This window comes from Anolis carolinensis, chromosome 1 (assembly GCF_035594765.1).
Source record: "Anolis carolinensis isolate JA03-04 chromosome 1, rAnoCar3.1.pri, whole genome shotgun sequence".
Lineage (NCBI taxonomy): Eukaryota > Metazoa > Chordata > Lepidosauria > Squamata > Dactyloidae > Anolis > Anolis carolinensis.
The window spans coordinates 77328761-77351270 of record NC_085841.1 but is presented as its reverse complement, the minus strand read 5'-3'; the positions used below and the strand labels follow the sequence as shown (position 1 = coordinate 77351270).

General features: G+C 45.4%; 1 protein-coding gene across 1 annotated transcript in view; it reads left to right on the top strand.

The window, feature by feature from the left end:
• Nucleotides 1-22510, top strand: part of ust (uronyl 2-sulfotransferase) — a 189649-nt gene that overhangs the window by 92518 nt on the left and 74621 nt on the right. The window contains exons 3-4 of the mRNA XM_062977585.1: nt 14105-14260; nt 20009-20088. Of these exons, the coding sequence (XP_062833655.1) occupies nt 14105-14260; nt 20009-20088 (236 nt within the window). The remainder of the gene's footprint in view (nt 1-14104; nt 14261-20008; nt 20089-22510) is intronic.

Here is a 22510-nt window from a genome sequence, read left to right as displayed (position 1 = left end):
GCTTCCCTGTTACCACTGTCAGAGTTTGCCTATAACAATGGTGTCCAGGCTTCAACTAAAGAAACCCCGTTCTTTGCAAACTACGGCTTCCATCCACGTTTCTTTCCTTCTGTCATTGAAACCTCAGAAGTTCCCGCAGCAGAGGACTGGCTGCAGGAACTCACAGCGGTGCAACAACTTTTGCTCCAGCAACTAGACCAAGCCAAGGAGGACTATAAACGCCACGCTGACAATCATCGCCAGCCGGGCCCCGAAATCAAGGTAGGAGACCGGGTTCTTCTGTCCACTCGTTTTTTGCCCTCCCATCGCCCTTGCCGGAAGTTAGATGCCCGTTTCATTGGCCCCTATCCAGTGGTGGCGTAACTTAACCCCGTGACTTTCAAACTTCAACTCCCGCGCTCTATGCGCATTCATCCAGTGTTTCATCGCTCTCTGCTCCTTCCGGTGGATGGTGTGCGCCCTGATGTAGACCGGCCGGCCCCCGCCCCTGTTTTGGTGGATGGAGAGGAGGAGTTCGAGGTTCAGGACATTTTGGATTCTCGCTTTCACCGCCGCCGCCTACAATATCTCATTGACTGGGTGGGTTTTGGTCCGAGGAACGCTCTTGGGAAGACGCTTCCACAGTCCATGCCCCCGATTTAACCCGCCGCTTCCATCAGACCTATCCCACCAAGCCGCGGCCTCGCACCTCGGGGAGAGAGTCCCATTTTGGGAGGGGGCTTGAGGAGGGGGATAGTGTGATGACTCATGGGCCATGTAGTCCCGTTCCTAACGCTGTTGTGACAGATGAAGAGGAAAACTTGGGTTTTCCACCATTTCAGCCAGAATTGGAACTTTCCCAGCCTGAATTGGAGCCCTTGCACCTGCAAGAGGTTTGCCTTCCAGAAATCTGCCAAACAAGCCCTGAGTCAGAATCTCCCCCATTTTCTCGCCGTAGTTATTATCAACAACAAAAAGGAGTTCAGCAGGCTAATCGCAGAAGCCTGAGAATCGCAGCCAGGCATTCAGCTGATTAAGACTGCTTCCATGAGAAATTCTAGGGAGTCATGCATCTGGACACAGAGATTGACTTTCGGTTCTGATTCCCCAGAGAAGTGTTCTTTGGTGGGAAAACGAGACCCTATTTAGGTTCCTTGCCCCGAAGGAATCTTGCGGAGTCAATTCGTCAGCTACTGGAGTAGGTTGTGTGTGGACAGCGCTACTCCCGTTTCCAAGCCTCGTTCCTGTTTCCAAGCCTTCGTTCACGTTCCCAGCCTTGTTTGCTTCACGGACCTTGCCTTGTTTCCTAGGACTCAGCCTTGCCTTCCAGGACCTTGCCTTGCTTCCCGGACCTTGTCAAGTATTTACCACGGATCTTGTCCCTGTTCCTCGTTCCTTGTTGCCTTGAATCAAGCTTTGTGTACCAAGAATCAAGCTATTTCCTTGCCTTGCCTAAGTTTCATGGATTAAAGGACCTTGTCATCTCCCCTCACTCTGCTTGGCAAAGTGAGTGTTTCGGTTACTGGATTACAACTTTGGACCTTACTATTTCATATTGGACATTGTTTTCCTGGACTATATTTGACCTTTCCTGAAAGGACATCTTCTGAACTATATTCTACACTTATTTTTATTGCCTTTACTTATTTCCTTAATAAAGATATTAGATAGATTCTGGCCTCTGTGTATGGTTATTGGTGCTCTGCAGCCTGGGTCGTGACAGTTTGACTCCGCCACCCTAAGCACCAATTAACCTAGGCCAGAATGTCTACCGGAGCCGGACCGGGGGCCCAGCCACTCAGCTACACCATCGACAAGGATGAAGTGGACCGCATCCGAGATAAGCTCAATGCGCAGGATGGAGAAATAAGGGGATTGAAGGAACGCGGGGTCCGTCTCCCGGCCATGGCATTGCCAACCAAGTTTTCTGGAGAAGCTTCTAAGGTTCATGTTTTCCGTCGCCAATGCCAGGCTTATCTAGAGGCCCGTAATGCCGAATTTCCCCAAGAAGACATCAAGGTGGCGTGGATTTACAGTCTCCTAGACGGGCCAGCGGCCAACTGGGCGACGGCACTGTTCGACCAAGTCTCCCCACATCTGAGATCAGCGCAACACTTCCTGGATCACCTTAAGGCGACTTGGGGAATCAAGGACAATTTGGAGGCGGCCGGCCACAAACTCCGGCGCCTCTCCCAAGGGGACAGACCTTTGTCCCAGTACATAGCCGAGTTCCGAGTGCTGGCCCATAACACCGGCTGGAACGACATAGCCCTCAGAGGACAATTTCGGGAGGGTCTCAACATCGAGATGCTGGAGGAAATCTCCAAGGTGGATCCTCCACACTCTCTTGAAGGACTCATTGATCAATGTTTACGAGCTGAAGTCATGCTGGCCAACAGGAAGCAATGGATCCGAGGCCAGAGCGGTAGGGCTGGAGCGAAACCTCCCGCTCCCGCCGGCATCCAGCCGCGTCCAATGTGGAGACCCCCGCCACCAGCCCCATACCCCAGAGGAAGCGAGGAGGTGCCGATGCAGCTGGGCAATGTGCGTCCCAGGTTGGATACTGCCGAGAAGGCCTGCCGCCAACGCCTGAATCTCTGTTGGTACTGCGGAAACGGGGGCCACTTTGCCAGAGAGTGCCCAGCCAAAGGAAAGCCCGCCGCCCGTCTGGCGGCGGCGTCCTTCACGGAAACGAAGATGTCTGAGGCGGCTGGCGCGAAGCCGGCGGGGGAAGCCAGCGACCGGGCGTAGAGAGGCTCGCCAACACGGTCAAAAAACCCGCTCAAGAGCCGCCAACCGGGGTCCTATTTCTCCTAGTGGTCACCTTGTGGTCAGCGAAAAAAGGACCCGTCATGATCCATGCCATGACAGACTCAGGAGCCACAAACAATTTCATTGATAGAGAGTATGCCGACTCTCTGGGATTACAATATCACGACTTCAAGAACGCCCGTGTGGTGCAGGCCATAGATGGCCGCCCCCTCAAGACAGGTCCAGTAAGCCAATGGTCAGAACCCACCAGAATGTGGATAAGGGAACACATGGAAGAGATATCCTTCTTTGTAACGGAGGTTCCCCATTTCCCTGTGATTTTGGGAATTCCATGGCTGACCCTCCACGACCCAAACATCTCCTGGTCCAACAGAGAACTGCAGTTTGCTTCAAAATATTGCCAAAACCATTGTCTTGTAGCCAAGGTCTGCCATACCACAGACACTGAATCCATCATCACCTTGCCCAAGAAATACTCAGACTTTTGGGATGTATTCAGTGAAAAAGAAGCCGAGAGACTACCCCCGCATAGACCTTATGACTGTGCCATTGACTTGGTGGAGGGGGGCCCCGATCCCGCGAGGGCACCTCTACTCCCTGACTGAACCAGAGCAAGAAGCTCTCAGGGAGTTCTTAGAGACAAACCTTCGCAAGGGGTTCATCAGACCCTCTCAATCCCCAGCCGCTTCCCCAGTGATGTTTGTGAAAAAGAAGTCAGGGGACCTACGCTTGGTGGTGGACTATAGGGCATTGAACAATATCACCAAGCGAAACCGATATCCCCTGCCTTTGATCTCGGATCTCTTAGACCGGCTTCGAGGGGCCAAGGTTTATACCAAACTGGATCTTCGAGGAGCTTACAATCTAGTTCGCATCAGGGAAGGGGACGAGTGGAAGACCGCCTTCCAGACTAAATTCGGTTTATTCGAGTCCCGGGTCATGAATTACGGATTATGTGGAGCTCCCGCAACGTTCCAGCATTTTGTCAATGACATCTTTCAGGATTATCTAGACCGGTTCTTGATTATCTACTTGGACGATTTTTTGGTGTTTTCTAGATCACAATCAGAACATGAGAACCACGTCAGAATGGTGTTACAACGACTGCGGGATCACGGACTTTATGCCAAGCTGGAAAAATGCGCTTTTGATCTACAAGAGGTAGACTTCCTGGGATACCGTGTCTCGCCACTAGGGCTCACCATGGACCCGGCAAAGGTTTCAGCAGTATTGGAATGGCGGGCGCCAACCAACAAGAAAGAGGTGCAACGCTTCTTGGGGTTCGCGAACTACTACCGCAAGTTCATTCCAGACTTCGCCCGCTGGTCTGATCCAATCACCAGCTGCATCCGTGGGAAACAGCCTTTCCGCTGGACAGAGCAAGCAGAGAAAGGATTCCAGCAACTAAAGAAATTATTCACGTCCCAGCCAATCCTTCAGCACCCAGATCCTGAAACCCCTTTTGTCGTGCAGGCGGACGCCTCCGATGTGGCAATTGGGGCTGTACTCCTACAACCAGTGGGAGATCACCTTCACCCTTGTGCCTTCTACTCCCGTCAACTGACCGCACCAGAGAGAAATTACACTATTTGGGAAAAGGAACTTTTGGCCATAAAGGCAGCCTTTGAAACTTGGAGACATTGGTTAGAAGGGGCCAAATTTCCCATTGAGGTCCATACTGATCATCGGAATCTAGAGCATCTAAGAACTGCCCACAAGCTAAATCAGAGGCAACAACGCTGGGCTTTATTCTTTGAACGTTTTAACTTCCAAATCCATTATGTAACCCCAGCCCAGACCAAGCAAGCAGATGCTCTGTCACGAAAACCGGAATATGCTGCAGGGCGCAAAGAGACCTTTGAGTCTCAACTGCTGCAGCCCGAGAACTTTGCCACGCTCACAGTGGGAAACACCAAATCCACTCCAATTGAATCAACTCCCTCTACTCCAGGGCCCCTTTGTGCCCAGGAAATCAGGGCCAGTCAACAAGCAGATGCCTGGGCTCAGGACCAACTTCGCCAAGGACTACATTTCCCCTTTTCGCTTAAGGATGGGTTACTTTGCTATAGAAATCATGTCTACATCCCTCCAGGACCGGGCAGGGAAAAAGCACTTCGTCTGTGTCATGACTGCAAGCCAGCAGGGCATTTCGGACTATTTAAAACCATGCATTTGATCCTAAGAGATTTCTGGTGGCCCAAGATCCGCAAGGATTTGGAAAAATATGTCAATACCTGCCCAGTATGCCAGCGCTCCAAGACAAGAAGGGAAAAGCCCTCAGGGCTTCTGCATCCCCTTCCTACCCCATCTCGCCCGTGGGAAATAATCTCTGCAGATTTTATCACTGATCTACCACCTTCCTGTGGTTTCACCACGATCTTAGTGGTGGTGGACCTTTTTACCAAGTTAGCCCATTTCATTCCCTGCGATGGCCTCCCCACGGCCAAAGAGACTGCAGATTTATTCCTTCAACATGTCTTTAGATTGCATGGGTTGCCCAAGAGTTTGGTCACAGACCGTGGGTCCCAATTCACCTCTCGTTTCTGGAAAGCACTACGAAAACTATTGGGCATAGACTCCCGCTTATCTTCGGCTCACCATCCCCAAACGGATGGGCAAACTGAGCGCACCAATGCCACTTTGGAACAATACCTTCGCTGTTATGTGAACTACCAGCAGGACAATTGGGCTTCCCTGTTACCACTGTCAGAGTTTGCCTATAACAATGGTGTCCAGGCTTCAACTAAAGAAACCCCGTTCTTTGCAAACTACGGCTTCCATCCACGTTTCTTTCCTTCTGTCATTGAAACCTCAGAAGTTCCCGCAGCAGAGGACTGGCTGCAGGAACTCACAGCGGTGCAACAACTTTTGCTCCAGCAACTAGACCAAGCCAAGGAGGACTATAAACGCCACGCTGACAATCATCGCCAGCCGGGCCCCGAAATCAAGGTAGGAGACCGGGTTCTTCTGTCCACTCGTTTTTTGCCCTCCCATCGCCCTTGCCGGAAGTTAGATGCCCGTTTCATTGGCCCCTATCCAGTGGTGGCGTAACTTAACCCCGTGACTTTCAAACTTCAACTCCCGCGCTCTATGCGCATTCATCCAGTGTTTCATCGCTCTCTGCTCCTTCCGGTGGATGGTGTGCGCCCTGATGTAGACCGGCCGGCCCCCGCCCCTGTTTTGGTGGATGGAGAGGAGGAGTTCGAGGTTCAGGACATTTTGGATTCTCGCTTTCACCGCCGCCGCCTACAATATCTCATTGACTGGGTGGGTTTTGGTCCCGAGGAACGCTCTTGGGAAGACGCTTCCACAGTCCATGCCCCCGATTTAACCCGCCGCTTCCATCAGACCTATCCCACCAAGCCGCGGCCTCGCACCTCGGGGAGAGAGTCCCATTTTGGGAGGGGGCTTGAGGAGGGGGATAGTGTGATGACTCATGGGCCATGTAGTCCCGTTCCTAACGCTGTTGTGACAGATGAAGAGGAAAACTTGGGTTTTCCACCATTTCAGCCAGAATTGGAACTTTCCCAGCCTGAATTGGAGCCCTTGCACCTGCAAGAGGTTTGCCTTCCAGAAATCTGCCAAACAAGCCCTGAGTCAGAATCTCCCCCATTTTCTCGCCGTAGTTATTATCAACAACAAAAAGGAGTTCAGCAGGCTAATCGCAGAAGCCTGAGAATCGCAGCCAGGCATTCAGCTGATTAAGACTGCTTCCATGAGAAATTCTAGGGAGTCATGCATCTGGACACAGAGATTGACTTTCGGTTCTGATTCCCCAGAGAAGTGTTCTTTGGTGGGAAAACGAGACCCTATTTAGGTTCCTTGCCCCGAAGGAATCTTGCGGAGTCAATTCGTCAGCTACTGGAGTAGGTTGTGTGTGGACAGCGCTACTCCCGTTTCCAAGCCTCGTTCCTGTTTCCAAGCCTTCGTTCACGTTCCCAGCCTTGTTTGCTTCACGGACCTTGCCTTGTTTCCTAGGACTCAGCCTTGCCTTCCAGGACCTTGCCTTGCTTCCCGGACCTTGTCAAGTATTTACCACGGATCTTGTCCCTGTTCCTCGTTCCTTGTTGCCTTGAATCAAGCTTTGTGTACCAAGAATCAAGCTATTTCCTTGCCTTGCCTAAGTTTCATGGATTAAAGGACCTTGTCATCTCCCCTCACTCTGCTTGGCAAAGTGAGTGTTTCGGTTACTGGATTACAACTTTGGACCTTACTATTTCATATTGGACATTGTTTTCCTGGACTATATTTGACCTTTCCTGAAAGGACATCTTCTGAACTATATTCTACACTTATTTTTATTGCCTTTACTTATTTCCTTAATAAAGATATTAGATAGATTCTGGCCTCTGTGTATGGTTATTGGTGCTCTGCAGCCTGGGTCGTGACAGTTTGACTCCGCCACCCTAAGCACCAATTAACCTAGGCCAGAATGTCTACCGGAGCCGGACCGGGGGCCCAGCCACTCAGCTACACCATCGACAAGGATGAAGTGGACCGCATCCGAGATAAGCTCAATGCGCAGGATGGAGAAATAAGGGGATTGAAGGAACGCGGGGTCCGTCTCCCGGCCATGGCATTGCCAACCAAGTTTTCTGGAGAAGCTTCTAAGGTTCATGTTTTCCGTCGCCAATGCCAGGCTTATCTAGAGGCCCGTAATGCCGAATTTCCCCAAGAAGACATCAAGGTGGCGTGGATTTACAGTCTCCTAGACGGGCCAGCGGCCAACTGGGCGACGGCACTGTTCGACCAAGTCTCCCCACATCTGAGATCAGCGCAACACTTCCTGGATCACCTTAAGGCGACTTGGGGAATCAAGGACAATTTGGAGGCGGCCGGCCACAAACTCCGGCGCCTCTCCCAAGGGGACAGACCTTTGTCCCAGTACATAGCCGAGTTCCGAGTGCTGGCCCATAACACCGGCTGGAACGACATAGCCCTCAGAGGACAATTTCGGGAGGGTCTCAACATCGAGATGCTGGAGGAAATCTCCAAGGTGGATCCTCCACACTCTCTTGAAGGACTCATTGATCAATGTTTACGAGCTGAAGTCATGCTGGCCAACAGGAAGCAATGGATCCGAGGCCAGAGCGGTAGGGCTGGAGCGAAACCTCCCGCTCCCGCCGGCATCCAGCTGCGTCCAATGTGGAGACCCCCGCCACCAGCCCCATACCCCAGAGGAAGCGAGGAGGTGCCGATGCAGCTGGGCAATGTGCGTCCCAGGTTGGATACTGCCGAGAAGGCCTGCCGCCAACGCCTGAATCTCTGTTGGTACTGCGGAAACGGGGGCCACTTTGCCAGAGAGTGCCCAGCCAAAGGAAAGCCCGCCGCCCGTCTGGCGGCGGCGTCCTTCACGGAAACGAAGACGTCTGAGGCGGCTGGCGCGAAGCCGGCGGGGGAAGCCAGCGACCGGGCGTAGAGAGGCTCGCCAACACGGTCAAAAAACCCGCTCAAGAGCCGCCAACCGGGGTCCTATTTCTCCTAGTGGTCACCTTGTGGTCAGCGAAAAAAGGACCCGTCATGATCCATGCCATGACAGACTCAGGAGCCACAAACAATTTCATTGATAGAGAGTATGCCGACTCTCTGGGATTACAATATCACGACTTCAAGAACGCCCGTGTGGTGCAGGCCATAGATGGCCGCCCCCTCAAGACAGGTCCAGTAAGCCAATGGTCAGAACCCACCAGAATGTGGATAAGGGAACACATGGAAGAGATATCCTTCTTTGTAACGGAGGTTCCCCATTTCCCTGTGATTTTGGGAATTCCATGGCTGACCCTCCACGACCCAAACATCTCCTGGTCCAACAGAGAACTGCAGTTTGCTTCAAAATATTGCCAAAACCATTGTCTTGTAGCCAAGGTCTGCCATACCACAGACACTGAATCCATCATCACCTTGCCCAAGAAATACTCAGACTTTTGGGATGTATTCAGTGAAAAAGAAGCCGAGAGACTACCCCCGCATAGACCTTATGACTGTGCCATTGACTTGGTGGAGGGGGCCCCGATCCCGCGAGGGCACCTCTACTCCCTGACTGAACCAGAGCAAGAAGCTCTCAGGGAGTTCTTAGAGACAAACCTTCGCAAGGGGTTCATCAGACCCTCTCAATCCCCAGCCGCTTCCCCAGTGATGTTTGTGAAAAAGAAGTCAGGGGACCTACGCTTGGTGGTGGACTATAGGGCATTGAACAATATCACCAAGCGAAACCGATATCCCCTGCCTTTGATCTCGGATCTCTTAGACCGGCTTCGAGGGGCCAAGGTTTATACCAAACTGGATCTTCGAGGAGCTTACAATCTAGTTCGCATCAGGGAAGGGGACGAGTGGAAGACCGCCTTCCAGACTAAATTCGGTTTATTCGAGTCCCGGGTCATGAATTACGGATTATGTGGAGCTCCCGCAACGTTCCAGCATTTTGTCAATGACATCTTTCAGGATTATCTAGACCGGTTCTTGATTATCTACTTGGACGATTTTTTGGTGTTTTCTAGATCACAATCAGAACATGAGAACCACGTCAGAATGGTGTTACAACGACTGCGGGATCACGGACTTTATGCCAAGCTGGAAAAATGCGCTTTTGATCTACAAGAGGTAGACTTCCTGGGATACCGTGTCTCGCCACTAGGGCTCACCATGGACCCGGCAAAGGTTTCAGCAGTATTGGAATGGCGGGCGCCAACCAACAAGAAAGAGGTGCAACGCTTCTTGGGGTTCGCGAACTACTACCGCAAGTTCATTCCAGACTTCGCCCGCTGGTCTGATCCAATCACCAGCTGCATCCGTGGGAAACAGCCTTTCCGCTGGACAGAGCAAGCAGAGAAAGGATTCCAGCAACTAAAGAAATTATTCACGTCCCAGCCAATCCTTCAGCACCCAGATCCTGAAACCCCTTTTGTCGTGCAGGCGGACGCCTCCGATGTGGCAATTGGGGCTGTACTCCTACAACCAGTGGGAGATCACCTTCACCCTTGTGCCTTCTACTCCCGTCAACTGACCGCACCAGAGAGAAATTACACTATTTGGGAAAAGGAACTTTTGGCCATAAAGGCAGCCTTTGAAACTTGGAGACATTGGTTAGAAGGGGCCAAATTTCCCATTGAGGTCCATACTGATCATCGGAATCTAGAGCATCTAAGAACTGCCCGCAAGCTAAATCAGAGGCAACAACGCTGGGCTTTATTCTTTGAACGTTTTAACTTCCAAATCCATTATGTAACCCCAGCCCAGACCAAGCAAGCAGATGCTCTGTCACGAAAACCGGAATATGCTGCAGGGCGCAAAGAGACCTTTGAGTCTCAACTGCTGCAGCCCGAGAACTTTGCCACGCTCACAGTGGGAAACACCAAATCCACTCCAATTGAATCAACTCCCTCTACTCCAGGGCCCCTTTGTGCCCAGGAAATCAGGGCCAGTCAACAAGCAGATGCCTGGGCTCAGGACCAACTTCGCCAAGGACTACATTTCCCCTTTTCGCTTAAGGATGGGTTACTTTGCTATAGAAATCATGTCTACATCCCTCCAGGACCGGGCAGGGAAAAAGCACTTCGTCTGTGTCATGACTGCAAGCCAGCAGGGCATTTCGGACTATTTAAAACCATGCATTTGATCCTAAGAGATTTCTGGTGGCCCAAGATCCGCAAGGATTTGGAAAAATATGTCAATACCTGCCCAGTATGCCAGCGCTCCAAGACAAGAAGGGAAAAGCCCTCAGGGCTTCTGCATCCCCTTCCTACCCCATCTCGCCCGTGGGAAATAATCTCTGCAGATTTTATCACTGATCTACCACCTTCCTGTGGTTTCACCACGATCTTAGTGGTGGTGGACCTTTTTACCAAGTTAGCCCATTTCATTCCCTGCGATGGCCTCCCCACGGCCAAAGAGACTGCAGATTTATTCCTTCAACATGTCTTTAGATTGCATGGGTTGCCCAAGAGTTTGGTCACAGACCGTGGGTCCCAATTCACCTCTCGTTTCTGGAAAGCACTACGAAAACTATTGGGCATAGACTCCCGCTTATCTTCGGCTCACCATCCCCAAACGGATGGGCAAACTGAGCGCACCAATGCCACTTTGGAACAATACCTTCGCTGTTATGTGAACTACCAGCAGGACAATTGGGCTTCCCTGTTACCACTGTCAGAGTTTGCCTATAACAATGGTGTCCAGGCTTCAACTAAAGAAACCCCGTTCTTTGCAAACTACGGCTTCCATCCACGTTTCTTTCCTTCTGTCATTGAAACCTCAGAAGTTCCCGCAGCAGAGGACTGGCTGCAGGAACTCACAGCGGTGCAACAACTTTTGCTCCAGCAACTAGACCAAGCCAAGGAGGACTATAAATGCCACGCTGACAATCATCGCCAGCCGGGCCCCGAAATCAAGGTAGGAGACCGGGTTCTTCTGTCCACTCGTTTTTTGCCCTCCCATCGCCCTTGCCGGAAGTTAGATGCCCGTTTCATTGGCCCCTATCCAGTGGTGGCGTAACTTAACCCCGTGACTTTCAAACTTCAACTCCCGCGCTCTATGCGCATTCATCCAGTGTTTCATCGCTCTCTGCTCCTTCCGGTGGATGGTGTGCGCCCTGATGTAGACCGGCCGGCCCCCGCCCCTGTTTTGGTGGATGGAGAGGAGGAGTTCGAGGTTCAGGACATTTTGGATTCTCGCTTTCACCGCCGCCGCCTACAATATCTCATTGACTGGGTGGGTTTTGGTCCCGAGGAACGCTCTTGGGAAGACGCTTCCACAGTCCATGCCCCCGATTTAACCCGCCGCTTCCATCAGACCTATCCCACCAAGCCGCGGCCTCGCACCTCGGGGAGAGAGTCCCATTTTGGGAGGGGGCTTGAGGAGGGGGATAGTGTGATGACTCATGGGCCATGTAGTCCCGTTCCTAACGCTGTTGTGACAGATGAAGAGGAAAACTTGGGTTTTCCACCATTTCAGCCAGAATTGGAACTTTCCCAGCCTGAATTGGAGCCCTTGCACCTGCAAGAGGTTTGCCTTCCAGAAATCTGCCAAACAAGCCCTGAGTCAGAATCTCCCCCATTTTCTCGCCGTAGTTATTATCAACAACAAAAAGGAGTTCAGCAGGCTAATCGCAGAAGCCTGAGAATCGCAGCCAGGCATTCAGCTGATTAAGACTGCTTCCATGAGAAATTCTAGGGAGTCATGCATCTGGACACAGAGATTGACTTTCGGTTCTGATTCCCCAGAGAAGTGTTCTTTGGTGGGAAAACGAGACCCTATTTAGGTTCCTTGCCCCGAAGGAATCTTGCGGAGTCAATTCGTCAGCTACTGGAGTAGGTTGTGTGTGGACAGCGCTACTCCCGTTTCCAAGCCTCGTTCCTGTTTCCAAGCCTTCGTTCACGTTCCCAGCCTTGTTTGCTTCACGGACCTTGCCTTGTTTCCTAGGACTCAGCCTTGCCTTCCAGGACCTTGCCTTGCTTCCCGGACCTTGTCAAGTATTTACCACGGATCTTGTCCCTGTTCCTCGTTCCTTGTTGCCTTGAATCAAGCTTTGTGTACCAAGAATCAAGCTATTTCCTTGCCTTGCCTAAGTTTCATGGATTAAAGGACCTTGTCATCTCCCCTCACTCTGCTTGGCAAAGTGAGTGTTTCGGTTACTGGATTACAACTTTGGACCTTACTATTTCATATTGGACATTGTTTTCCTGGACTATATTTGACCTTTCCTGAAAGGACATCTTCTGAACTATATTCTACACTTATTTTTATTGCCTTTACTTATTTCCTTAATAAAGATATTAGATAGATTCTGGCCTCTGTGTATGGTTATTGGTGCTCTGCAGCCTGGGTCGTGACAAGTGCCTAGTCAAATGAAAAAAAAAATTCTATTGGGCTCAGTTGTGCTGTGCTGTCAAAAGGAAATGTCCAGAATTTTTTCAAGTTTCAGATTGTAATCAGAAGATTATTTGTTGGCAAATGTAATGGATGAATAGCATGTTTTAATTATGACATAATTTTATCCTTCCTTGCCTAATGTCTCATCTCATATATCAGTTTTTCACATAAAGCTCTATTCCATTGCTGAATGGCTTGAGCTCTGTTCCACAGTAACTCCGAGTCTTGTCATAGCCTGATAATCTTTTGTCCCATAAATCTATACACATAATAAAAGTGTATATTTTTATGTGTGTATGTGGCATGGATGCTCACATAGACAGCCTCCAGCCTCCACAAACAGGCTATAGTTCTCAGTGCTATGGAGCCATCAAGTCACTCCCTCCCAGGACATTGCAAGTTACAGCGAGCACATCCCAGTGTTCCTTTCCCTCTCCATTTGCATAACCCCGCCCACAGTCTCTCCCTTAACCCTTTCCTACCTTTTACTATGGCACACAGCAAAAAGAGGAATTGATCAGCAACTGAACATACTGGAGAGGTTTGGGGAGAATACGACATGATTTATAGGAGTTGTAGGGACTGGGATGTATAGTTCACCTGCAGTCTAAGAGCACTCTGAACCCCACCAGTGATGGACCTGGAACTAACTTGGCACACAGCCCAAAAAGGCCAAATTTGCATACTGCTGGGGTTTGGATATGATTGATCTTGACATCCAGGAGTTATTGTTCACCTGTATTCAGAGAACGCTGAACCCATTTGATGATGGATCTGGACCAAACTTGGCACACTAATTCAACATGGCCAACTGGGAATACTGGTGGACTTTGGAGATGGTGGACCTTTATCTCTGAGAGTTATAGTTCACCTGTATTCCATGAGCCATCTGAACCCCTCCAATAATGGATCTGGACCAAACTTAGCACACAGACCCATTGCTGCCAACTTGGGGTGATTGACCTTGGCATCAGAGAGTTATTGTTCACCCATATTCAGAGAACACTGAACTCAGCAAGTGACGGATCTGAACCAAATTTGGCACATAGACCCACCATGGTCAACTGTGAATTCTGGGGGAGTTTTGAGCGGGTTGACCCAAGATATTTGGAAATTGTAGTTCACCCACATCCTTGTGCATTTTCTAATGGGAGCATTCATAAAAAACAAAAGCAAAGACTGAGTTTTTTTCTAAGACATAGCGTAACATATGACCAAACTGATATTACCTAAGATCCAAAAACAAACAGTGCCCTTTTCAAATAACTCGGGCATCACCGGGTACCCAAACTAGTAATAACATAAAACAACTTCTATTATGGGCTTTTAGGAGGAGGGAATCTTTTCTGGTAGTGTGTTTATATGTATGTTTGGATAGCTGGTACATGTGCAGTTTTGAAGTGTTCATCTTTTGACTCAACAGAGTTATTTAATGGGTGTAAAGATTTTCAAATGAAAAGGCTAATGTTTTATTTTTAAATCCTAGGTACTTCCATTCCCTAGTCAAGTGGTGTACAACAGGGTTGGAAAATGTGGGAGTCGGACTGTGGTTTTGCTGTTAAGAATTCTGTCTGAGAGACATGGATTCAACTTGGTTACATCTGACATTCATAATAAAACAAGACTTACCAAGAATGAACAGGTATGTTGTTTGTGTCTTTTTTAATGTGATGATTTTGAATTGATTAGATAGAAGGCTGTCATTCACTCTTGTTTTCAAATGCCAATATATTATGATCAGACAAGATGTCGTTTTTAAAAATAAAGAATTCAAATTAGTAATTTTTGCCCTCAAAGCCCTACTGTCTATGCTTAAACCAAATGGCTAAACACTTAGTGAAACCCCAAAATGTTCCAGTTTCAATACTGATATTTGCTTTTAGGATCAAAGTAGTTGCTACATGCTGTAGGGATCAGTGAAATTGTGTAGTTGGTAATTATCCAAAAAATTACTAAGAGATGGATTTATAGGAAAAGGCCTGGAAAATAAAACATGTAAATTGAGATTCAATCCAAGAGGTTGAGTCAATCACTGAAGAGTGTATCAAAGAGCCTGATTCAATGAATCAGTTCAGTCAAGATGCTGAAGGAAAGTTTGAGGAAAGAGGTATGGAAGAGCCGAACAGCAATGGCAGAATAAGCACCAGGCAAAACCAAGCTGAGTTAATACACACACAAAGAGTTATTATATTTGTTTTAGAAAATATCTGGGGTTTTTTGTAATTTTTATTATTATTATTTTTCATGTCAGGAGCGACTTGAGAAACTGCAAGTTGCTTCTGGTGTGAGAGAATTGGCCGTCTGCAAGGACGTTGCCCAGGGGATGCACTGATGTTTTGTGGTTTTTACCATCCTTGTGGGAGGCTTCTCTCATGTCCCTGCATGGGGAGCTGGAGCTGACAGAGGGAGCTCATCCACACTCTCCCCGGATTGGATTTGAACCCGCAACCTTCAGGTCAGCAACCCAACCTTCAAGTCATCAGTCCTGTTGGCGCAAAGGTTTAACCTACTGCACCACCGCAGTAAATTACTGCTACTGGTCATTTGCCTTCTGCTTTCTACAGGCACGGAAAATAACTCAGCATACAAATAGTCTTGCATTAATGTCTGTGGTTCAGAATCATAGTTTGCTTATAGGATATAGCTCGATGTAGTGTTTTCTTATAACTGTCTGACCATGAACGTTTCATAGTGGTATCTTATTACAAAGCAACATTTAATTCACTTCATGCAGTAGGATGAAATTTTGACCAAATTAAGCAGGATTAGCTATTAGTAAATCGCTTCAAGCCTTTTAATTTTATTTCAGTTTTCCCTCTAGTTTTCCAAAAGATTTCAGAGAACCATATAGCAAACTTAAACTTCTGTTTATTTTTTAATCTCTTAGATAATTGCAGACATTGAAAAAATTAAAAAATCAAAACAAATAAAGATTGGCATCCAAATATTATTATGCAATGTAAGCACTTTGGATTTTAAAGAGAGAGACCTAAAATGATAATCAAATGACTGGTGCAAAGTTTTCTCTAGCTTTTATGTGAGTAAAGTAGTTTTTCGTTTCCCTTTAAAAATAAGAAAACAGTGATCTGGAAATCCTAAGGATTAGGAGTTGAGACAGTAAAAGGTGATTTTGCTCCTAAATAACAAATTATATTTTCTTTGGATAAAAGTGAAGTTTTTTTCAGCCTTCAAATACTGTAAGTAGCTTTCCTGCCATCCTGATTCAACTAACTTCTCTACGCCACCAGGTGGAGTTATACTGAAAGTGCAGCCTGATGTTGCAGTGAACTACTTTATATTTTCTTTGTGTGTCACCTGAGAAAGATATATGTATTTTTAAAATATTGTCTTAAGCCAGTGGTTCTCAACCTGTGAGTTCCCAAATGTTTTGGCCTTCAACTCCCAGAAATCCTAGCAGCTGGTAATCTGGCTGAGATGACTGGGAGTTGTAGGTCAAAACACCTGGGGACCCACAGTTTGTGAACCACTGTCTTAGGCTGTACTCCTAAAAACACTTACTAGGAAGCAAGCCACATTGTACAATGTAACTTACTTCTGCTGAAACTGCTTCCCATATGATTTCAATCTCTTGTAATATCAAAATAAACACCAAAGGGGCCAGAATGAGAATACCTTTTGATTTCTACCAACCTATAGAGCTACTTAGTCTGCCTGCATAGTTACATGGTATAACCATATCTTGGGCTAGATGCAGGGCAGTTCTACACAGACATTGCAATGTTCACAGCCAACTCAAGGCAGGGTGTCCACAAAATATACATCCCTGATGGATGCTGTAGCACACATTAAGCCCCAATACAGTACATTAAAAAACTCACCAGGACATCTGGCATAAATCAAATAAGGCACTTCAACAGAATAGAGTATATCTTATGCAGGGCTCAAATGTGCAGCACTTGTCAGGATACCACTAGCACTGACCCATTTTTAAAAGGCCACAATACACCTGATCAGAAGGTAAATATGGGAAACCACATCAGTCCCAGGGGAACTCTTGCTTTTTGCCTCTATGTTCTCATTTCCTGTGCCCCGCCATGATACAGTGCTGATCTTGAAAGAACATGGCAATGCAACATCAGTGCATCGCAACAGACTGGTTAAGAAAATATATATTATTGGGTTTGGTTCAAATCTACAATCAGTGAATGTTTTGGCCACCATCCCAACTTTCAAATGGTTTCTGGGGAGTGTGTGTAGGAACCTCTTCGGTTTAGTCCACTTTCTAAATTGACTTCATTGTCTTTGTCAAATTATTCCCAACTTATTTTTTAATAGTCATTGATTCCCTAATTAGTATTCTGCTCCAAAATGGCAAATGGCAGAAATGCCAATCATGCTATCTGTAATACCACCTTCCCTACCATTCTAGACTTGTCTTTTAAACAACTAGTGAAGAATCTGAAGTGTGTTTGTGATGGGATCATATAATGGATACAGTATAATGGAGAGGAAAAAGTAATGGAGGTTTCTGCTTTCTCCATAAAACCAGTGAATTCATCTCCTGGCAGAAGGAGCCTTTTTAATATTTCTGAGGCAGTTTTCTTTTTGTTCAACTCGGTGGTCTAAGTCTCAACTCCTAGAAGAAGAGCTACAATTGAGTCAAAATCGTTCCTCTCCCAGTGACACAAACACACTTAGTTGCCATAGCCACATATATTCTGTCCATTGGAGCTATTTGTTTTTCCACGGTGAGACATTACAGTTGTGCAGCTGATTAGAAAAAGTGATAAAGGTAAAGGTAAAGGTTTCCCCTGATGTTAAGTCCAGTCATGTCTGACTCTGGGGGTTGGTGCTCATCTCCATTTCTAAGCCGGAGAGCTTAGAAGAGCCGGCGTTGTCTGTAGACACCTCCAAGGTCATGTGGCTGGCATGACTGCATGGAGCGCCGTTACCTTCCCGCTGGAACGGTACCTATTGATCTACTCACATTGGCATGTTTTCGAACTGCTAGGTTGGCAGGAGCTGGAGCTAACAGCGGCCGCTCACGCTGCTCCCGGAGTTTGAACCTGTGATATTGGGAAATTAATCCATTTCAAAATCACACCTCACTCTTTATGGGATGGAAGGGCTGACACTGGCTGGGGTGGCATGTTCAACACTGTGACCAAAAAATACAGATACAGACATATTAAATAGACTATTTTGTCAAGTTGATTATCTAACAGATCTTCCATAATTTCTGTCTTCTCTGAAGCACTGAGCAGTCATTATGTTACCAGAATGCGAGAAAGCAGTATTTAGTTCTTAAAAAGAGTAATATTCAATTAGACCAATGGTCCATCTTTTCCAACATTTTATTTATATTGTGGCTAACCAGATGCCTTTGGGAACTCTGGAGCAGAACAGAAGCATTGCGGTAGAGCTCTCTTACCTTCCTAGAATTTGACGTACAGAAGCACACTGCTCTGGTATTGGGAAAATGTTATATCTATCATAACAAGCACCACTGACAGTCACAACGTCCATGAATCTGTCTAGTTTCCTTTGAAAATCGTCCATGCTCTTAGCCGTCCCTTCAACTTGTGGCAACAAATTACACTGTGTCAATGTATATATCTGAAGAAATACATTATTTTATGTCTTCTGCAAGGCCACAATTCAGCTGGAATAGATGACCTCAGTTTTAGTACAGTTGACTCTCAATATCCACGGATTCAGTATCCATGGATTTAACCAACCACAGTTCACAAATGTTTAAGATTAAATTCCAAAAACCAAATGTTTTTACCAATTTACATAAAGAGTGCCATTTCACCGCACTATTGTATATAATGGGACTTTCGCATCCACAGATGTTGATATCCCCAGAGGGTGCTGTAACAAAACCCCAGCAAATACCAAGGGCCCATTGTATTATAATTTGTCTGGAAATACCTCTGACCCATTTCCTACAGATTTTATTTTAAGCATTATGATAATGAGATGAATTTACTAATCCACATATTGAATGAGAGCAATAACTAAGCATCCAGTGAGTATAGTTTTATATCCAGAGACTATCCACTTTTAAATGCATCCAAGCTGTGGCAGTGCTTCAAATAAATTTAATTCTCATACCAGCCTTCTTTGAGAGTAAGCCTCATGGAATGTAACTTCTCAGGAAACATTCTTATTCACCATCTTTCTTTAAGCTGCGAATTACCTCTACTTTGTGCATTTGATTTATATTAGTTCAGTTAACATACCAGTGTGTAGTATTGTGCTCAGCTACTGAGGTCTCCAGTTGAAGACATTGTAGCAGCCAGCTTTTACTTTCAATTTGCAGTTTTTATACAGTCATTTAAAATAATCCAAGAAGAGCAAAAATCAAGAAATCTGAGCTTCAAATACGTCTGGAATTCTTCTCCAAGCATCCCTTGTAATGTTTTTGGGAGGCTGACATACTGCAGAACTGTAGTAAAAACTGTAACATAGCGATAAAAACTATACAGCTCCCTTCTTTTTAAACAAATGAGCTTGCATAAAGACATCTTTATATTTCATAATATAAAACTAAACAAACAATACTTGATGGAATGACCTGTCACACATATGCTGATATAAGGAAAGAGAGTAAAAGAATCTCATGTGGTAGTTGAGACCAATTTTTGAAAAAATGTTATTTGTGGAACCAGTGTTAGACTTTCTTAAATAACAGAAAATGTGTTTTGATAGTAGTCATGTATGTACTGATGGCACTGTACTAATCAAGATGTTGTATGTTATGAGAAGTGAGCGATACACTTCTAAATTAATTAAACATAAGAACTGTCCTCTTCCTAAGGTGTGGATATTTGCATTCTGTATTTAGATGTTCTAACATTTGAAGGTGACAGTTTCTAACTGTGTTTTATTAGCAGTGGCAGCATATCCTCCAGCCAAGTGCCAACTAAGAGTCTCACCTACCAGTTTCTGAGAAATATATATGGTCATGCTCTTGTCTGATGACAGTGAATCTTTCAGTCAGATGTTAGAGACTGGCCTTCAAACACTGCTCCTTTGACTTACTGCCCCAACTGCCTCCAGGCTTTCTGCTTCTGTTTTGAAAAATTGGCTTATTACTTCTCCAGCCCTGTAGCAAAAACGGCATATGTTGTGCACAGCTAGAAAATTAGTAAAAAGGTGAAAATTGCAAAAGCCATAGTGGAACAATTATATTCATATTTGGTTTTGTATATGCATTAAATAAGCCAGGAGGCCACAGAGTATCTCTTCTGTTTTCCGAATCAGTGTGACTTGGTCTATTTATATTCAGTGTAACTTGGACACTACTGTTGTTGGATCTTGTTGGGGATTAATTTCTAACACAAACAAATCTTTCTTCAGGATTGCTATTTGGCAGCTTCACTTTCTAACTTTAAAAAAATCATCTATATGTTCTTCTTTTTAGATGGAATTGATTAAAAATATAAGTACTGCTGAACAGCCATATTTATTCACTAGGCACGTACATTTCCTCAATTTCTCAAGGTAAGCTATTTTCTCATTTTAGTATATTTAGAATGCTTTCTCTAATAAGTTGATGTTTACAGATAATTGATTGGTAGAACCTTGTCGTTGGCCAATGAGAGAGAGAGAATGGCAAAACCTTGTGGCCAGGGCTATATTTGTGACTTTTACTTAAGCAGTCTCGACTTGTTGGTTGTTGCTTAATGCTTTGTTTGTTTTGTTTCCAGCATTAAGGCAAATCTATTACAGAATTCTCTTGGCAAGACTTAGGCATATCTATACTCACTATTTAAGGCAGTTTGAAGGCAGCTTCACAGTGTGATGGTTATACAGTGCATGCTGTGAACATGCACTGCAGCACACTTTAAGTCCTTTAAAATGAGATAAGCAAAACCAAGGGGTACTCCAACACAGAGCCATTAATGCGCATCAGCATGTATTAGTGTAAACTACATAACATGGCATTCCAGGTGTTCATACAGCAGAACATAAATACAGTAGAGTCTCGCTTATTCAACATAAACGGGCCAGCAGAACGTTGAATAACTGAATATGTTGGATAATAAGGAGAGATTAAGGAAAAGCCTATTAAACATCAAATTAGGTTATGATTTTACAAATTAAGCACCAAAACATCATGTTATGCAACAAATTTGACAGAAAAGGTAGTTCAATATGCAGTTATGCTATGTAGTAATCACTGTATTTACGAATTTAGCACCAAAATATCAAGATGTATTGAAAACATTGACTACAAAAATGCGTTGGATAATCCAGAATGTTGGATAAGCGAGACTCTACTGTAGCTGTGTGGACACTTGAAGCATTCTATTGATCCGCACCTATGCATTGAGAGAGGATTTAAAAAATCACATTCTCAGACCCCCAAATCATTCCCAGAACCTCCAGTATAATCATCCACACAATGAAACCACTTAATTCTATACTGGTTTCATCCCAGATTAAGAGGTCACTCCAGATGTGTCTTTAGTCAAAGAATAAAAATGTTCTCCTCTGAGGCTGAGAGTGTGACTTATTCAATGTCACCCACTGGATTTCCATGGCTTAAGTAAGGATTCAAGGGTGCCTCAAATTTCTGTCCTGGGTCTGGCATTGTTTAGGCTCCTTATAAGTGACATAGATAGAGGATAAAATGGAAATCATTACAGTTGCAGATTACTTCAAATTAAGAAGGAATTATGCAAGTTGCTATACAAAAGATCCGAGGTGTCAAAGGTCCCCCTCTCAGATTTAAGTTATTTATTGCCTTTTTCCAGTTCCAAAATGGACTCAACAGTTCATTTTGGAAAAACAATTTGAAATTCCCATATTATTCTTCAATTGTTCTTTACGTGCTTTGAGTTGCCTATTTCGCTTGGTAAACAAAGTGTTTGTGCAGAATTAACATCCTCATCCCAGATTGTCAATTTTACTTTTTGGAATGTAATCCTATATATCAATGTGGATGACTCTTATCAGAAAAGCATAAACAAACCCATAAAGATAATTTCCTGCAGTATTTATAACTTCACCTTCAACTGTGGGGCGTTAAGCAGGAAAATAAAGCTTAATAGAGAGAAGAAAGTAAGACTGGTGGAGAAATCAAATTCTTCCAGCAAAAGCATTTCCATTTGAGTGGAAAATTCCTCAGATATGGGAATAGCTAGAGATGACTCAGCAACAGATGTTCCATAGCAATCTTACGTATTGTACATCCTGCAGTAATCCTTTGATTAACCATAGAAAAATTATTTGTTTCTGGGGATGGTATTGATTAATCTGAGGTAACTCAGAAATAACTTAGAAGCTCTATGGTTATTTATATGGAGAGTGAAAAAAGCAGGTATGTTTGTATGTTTTCCAGCGTCTTCTTGCCTGTGGGGAAATTATATATTGGAAACTGGAAAAAACAACTATTTCAAGAGACTCTATAGATTTTAAAGGGCATGTGGAATATCACTGATAATAAAGTGTTTTTAGATATTTTCTTAAATAACAAAAGTAGGCTTTGATCATTTTTCAGTACATCAAAAGGTTTAACAAATAATTGAAACATCCTTTTATTAGTAAAATTCAAACTATAAAATAGGAGGGATATTTAAGCGAAAGGAGAAGAAATACAAAGCTTTTAAACCTCTTATTTTATAAATTAAGGGGCTTTCTCTAATTATAGCATAAAGAAGTGGTATTTTACTAGCATTTGTATCTAGAATATGGCATGTGTGCAATATAGCTTAGAAAGTTGGAAGGGCATTGCTCGCAACTTTTTAGTTTGTACCTTGAGGAAAGGAGAAATACAATACTTTATAGCTTAAGCAATTGACTCAGTTGCCATGTTATGATAATGTAAACAAAGGAGTAGAGGTGCCTACAGTACAGCCCGTATGTGTCATAAAGAGGTGATGCTCCTTCTGGTAATATATTGATAACATCAGTGCTTCTT